The following is a 4,654-nucleotide window of genomic DNA, read 5'->3' as shown; positions in this document are numbered from 1 at the left end:
AAATTATCTAGGAAATGGATTATGACATCAGAGAAGCACACTGTAAAAAACAGTCTCGGTGGAGCGAGATCAAAAAGTGATCTGTGATCACGTAGTAGCTTAACTGTTAAACTGAAATGAAGACCACTTCCTAGTAGGGAATTGTAATAACCATATTGAGGTTGAACATGGGTACACAATGATTTTTTAATTCTGTGAAATTCCATAGATCTTCCATTACTTGAATGTTTGTGTTGTCTAATTGAAGTGTTTTCATATGTGGAATAAGAGTCAATACCAGTAAATTAGTGGAAAAACAACGCGCGCACGCACACACACACACACACACACACACACACACACACACACACACGACCAATTGCGCCGCCCAGTAGAACCGCGGAAAACATCACACAGCAGGGAAGTTTCAGCACCATGGATAGCGCTGTTCAACTCATGGGACTACACTGCAGCTGGCACTAGAACTATAACTGATATGCCGGAAAAATATCCATATTTTCTAGATTTGTCATGAGGTTCAGAAACGTAGTGCTTTAGGCTACTGTATACAAGGATGCAACTTCTTTCGTTCCCACATCTGCACAGGGAGTTTCTGTAAGGAATTTCGGGCAACTGCGGTAGTAAATTTAATCAGATTCGGATGTTTAGCGTGACAGAAAGCGATTCCTAAATAGATGTGCTTTGGTTTGACTCTGGTTTCAGATTTGCCACATAACACGGGCGACTGGATTATATGGACGACAGAGCCTCTGTGAACTTTTTAAATAAATTGACATCTTCATTAAAGATGGAACCAAATAGTTGGAAATGCTCTTCCATAAAAGGACAACAAAACAGAGTAAAAGACTTGACAATCTGAAGGTGTGACACGATTACTGCTTCATTAAAGCTCTACTATCAGTTCGGCTCAAACTCCTTTTCCTGGATGCTACGCTCGTTAATAATTATCCTCAAAATGACGAAGGGGAACTTTGCCAAGGTTATTTCACTCTGGACTGTATTTTATACACACGTTTACGCACAGGTAAGGAGCCATTTCGTTGTTATGTTTTCCATGCATCAATAATTCCATAAAACTAAAAACATCCTTATTTATCCCATGGCTATCATTCAAAGAACAGATTTACTAATCCTCACTCTAATTTAGAATCATGCTTATTCTTTGCTGGCTCTTTCTTATGGAAATGCATTTCTTTATCTGTCTTAACAGTTGCCTGTCTGTGCTGATCTTACACTATTTTACATTGCCCATAATTGTTTACTGGTACTCAAAATCCATATGCTGTGTCTGTGTGTGTGTGTGTGTGTGTGTGTGTGTGTGTGTGTGTGTGTGTGTGTGTGTGTGTGTGTGTGTGTGTGTGTGTGTGTGTGTGTGTGTGTGTGTGTGCGTGTGCGTGTGTGTGCTTGCGTGCGTATTAGTGTGAGTAGATTATGTCTTTATGGTAATTACTTACTGTTCTTCAAAAGAACCGTGGCATCTCCATTTATCAATCATGCCATTACCACGGTTCGGTACAACACTTAGTATCTGATTTCGCTTCATGGCTCAAAATGTATTCAGAGACTGAACGCTGGTTGCATATCGTAAAACGTATTCAGTATTCAGATTACTTTTTTTTTATGTACGCAGGAGCATTAAATAAAAAATAAAATAAAAAAAATTGTTCAAAGAACCTCATTTAATAAACATATTTCTTAAGGACCCACTAAAGTGACTTTCATATCCATATCAAATCACTTCTGGGTAAAGGTTACCTGCTTTAATTGTATATAATTTAAAATGGTAAAAAAAGAAAAGAAAAAAAGAAGCAATAGCTTTTTTGCTCTACATAATTTCTCAAGCTGGGATTCACCTGGCCATGTTTGATTGTCCTTGTCATGACATTTCATAGCTTCAATGCTTTTAATGCCTACTTACCAAAACCACATTACAGATCATGACTAATTTATTCACACGGGTTGCAACAAATGTCTAAAAATGACAGTGGTGTTATTGTGACAATGTTATCGTGTAAATCCAGGTGGAGGTCATAGTTGAGCTGAAGGTAACTGGTTACCGAAGTGGTCAGTTCTCACCCCAAACTGCCTCACTTCTCACCCCAAACGTTCTCATTCTCATACCTTCGTCGAAACGTCACTGTTCCACCTCACCTTGTGTGAGAACCGATCCTAATATGGGTTCCGTACAACTGAGCCTATTCTATGCTTGCACTCTGTAGGTTCATCCAGAGGTGGGTCTCACAGCACAGGAGCAGATGTACCTGCTCTATGACATCAAACTCCAGTGTCATCAGAATGTCTCCACACACAACTCTGCAGGTGGGCAAGCTTCTACCACCCTGATGTGTCCCCGATGCTCACATGAATCATTCTGTCTTAGGCAGGGGTAAGCAAGGGAGACCCAGACTGCGTCATGTACAGTATTGTGTAGAGTGTTAGCCTCTGGGACGGTGTGCAAGAAGGTGGTATGAGGATTGTTGTGTATTTTGCAGAAATTAAGAATTAAGATTGAGAATGTAAAAAAAAAAAAAAAAAAAAACGGAATAATATCATTAGTTCCTGCTGTTCACCCAACCAGGGTGTGGATCACCCTATGAGGAAGATATTTTCTCATACCAGCTGAATCAATGCTTTAGTTTTCTGCTGTGTTAGCTAAGCTCAACCCGTGATTACTGCATTACTGCAGAACATCTCCTACCTCCTGTGCAGGGAAATAGCTTGGAGCTGATGAATGTGAAACTGTGAAAAACAATGTACCCAAAAATGTACCCTACACTCGCCGACCCCACGGGTGTTTCCTTTTTAGCTGCTACGTTCACACATTGTCCTCCAAACGTCCTCCCACGTCCCCTTGCTGTGTCTGTTGGATCATAACAACCAGCTCTTTGTGTTCAATCGCCAGCCATTTTATTCCCTTGGGGTAGGGGAGTATCAAACAGTAGGTCTGAACTGATAATGGGAAATAATTGTTAATTAGCCGAACGCTAACCCTCATTTATTTCAATCAAATAGTGCATCACGGCATTGCATAAAAATAAACCAGCTCTTGGCATCCATGCAGTTTTAGATGTTGACGTAAATGTTACAGTTTAATGGGATGGCAGCAGTTGCAGTGTGCACTATCCTCAATGGTGCATTCCTGCTTTACAGGAAGTGCGTCATTGAAAGAACTCATCCTCTTAAGCCGGAGGGGCCCATAATTGGGCTCAAATTCTGCTTTAATTCGAGTATTAATTTCATTTTTGATTATTTATTTCCTCGTCATGGGTAGTGTGCTATTCTGAACTATGATCTGAGCATATCCACCCAAAACGTCAAGGTGTTACCTATCAAATGGCATCCTGCTTTTGCATCTGATTTATTTCTAATGTTATAAGCAGTTTAGTTTGGGTTAGGGTTTAGTCAAATAGGGCATTCAGTAGAAGAGATTATCAGAAAATGTCAATTGTATAACCCTGAGTGACCCTTGTTACCTGTCTGACCCTTGTTACCTGTCTGACCCTTGTTACCTGTCTGACCCTTGTTACCTGTCTGACCCTTGTTGCCTGTCTGACCCTTGTTACCTGTCTGACCCTTGTTGCATGTCTGACCCTTGTTACCTGTCTGACCCTTGTTACCTGTCTGACCCTTGTTACCTGTCTGACCCTTGTTACCTGTCTGACCCTTGTTACCTGTCTGACCCTTGTTGCATGTCTGACCCTTGTTACCTGTCTGACCCTTGTTACCTGTCTGACCCTTGTTACCTGTCTGACCCTTGTTACCTGTCTGACCCTTGTTACCTGTCTCACCCTTGTTACCTGTCTCACCCTTGTTACCTGTCTCACCCTTGTTACCTGTCTCACCCTTGTTACCTGTCTGACCCTTGTTACCTGTCTGACCCTTGTTACCTGTCTCACCCTTGTTGCCTGTCTGACCCTTGTTACCTGTCTGACCCTTGTTACCTGTCTGACCCTTGTTACCTGTCTGACCCTTGTTACCTGTCTCACCCTTGTTGCCTGTCTGACCCTTGTTACCTGTCTGACCCTTGTTACCTGTCTGACCCTTGTTACCTGTCTGACCCTTGTTGCCTGTCTGACCCTTGTTACCTGTCTGACCCTTGTTACCTGTCTGACCCTTGTTGCGTGTCTGACCCTTGTTACCTGTCTGACCCTTGTAGCATGACTGACCCTTGTTACCTGTCTGACCCTTGTTACCTGTCTGACCCTTATTGCCTGTCTGACCCTTGTTACCTGTCTGACCCTTAGTTATTCCCCTTCACCTCCACCTTACCCTCTCCACCTCCACCTTACCCTCTTCACCTCCATCTCACTCTCTCCACCTCCATTTACCCTCTCCACTTCCACCTTACCCTCCCCACCTCCACCTTACCCTCCCCACCTCCATCTTACCCTCTCCACCTCCATCTCACCCTCTCCACCTCCATCTCACCCTCTCCACCTCCATCTCACCCTCTTCACCTCCATCTCACTCTCTTCACCTCCATCTCACTCTCTCCACCTCCATCTCACTCTCCCCACCTCCACCTTACCCTCTTCACCTCCACCTTACCCTCTCCACCTCCATCTTACTCTCCTCACCTCTCCTGCTGTGCCTAGATGACCTGTGCCCCCCCGGCTGGGATGGTCTGATCTGCTGGCCCCAGGGCTCAGCTGGG

General features: G+C 43.5%; 1 protein-coding gene across 1 annotated transcript in view; it reads left to right on the top strand.

The window, feature by feature from the left end:
• Nucleotides 1-955: 955 nt before the first annotated feature.
• Nucleotides 956-4,654, top strand: part of LOC310814748 (parathyroid hormone 2 receptor-like) — a gene marked incomplete at both ends in the record, with an annotated part of 10,317 nt that continues 6,618 nt past the window's right edge. The window contains 3 exons of the mRNA XM_083684248.1: nucleotides 956-1,024; nucleotides 2,220-2,319; nucleotides 4,596-4,654. The exon at nucleotides 4,596-4,654 is cut by the window's right edge and continues 52 nt beyond it. Of these exons, the coding sequence (XP_083540374.1) occupies nucleotides 956-1,024; nucleotides 2,220-2,319; nucleotides 4,596-4,654 (228 nt within the window). The remainder of the gene's footprint in view (nucleotides 1,025-2,219; nucleotides 2,320-4,595) is intronic.

The sequence above is a fragment of the Argentina silus genome (assembly GCF_951799395.1).
Source record: "Argentina silus genome assembly, chromosome: 14".
Taxonomy (NCBI): Eukaryota; Metazoa; Chordata; class Actinopteri; order Argentiniformes; family Argentinidae; genus Argentina; species Argentina silus.
This window is presented reverse-complemented; position numbering and strand designations above follow the sequence as displayed.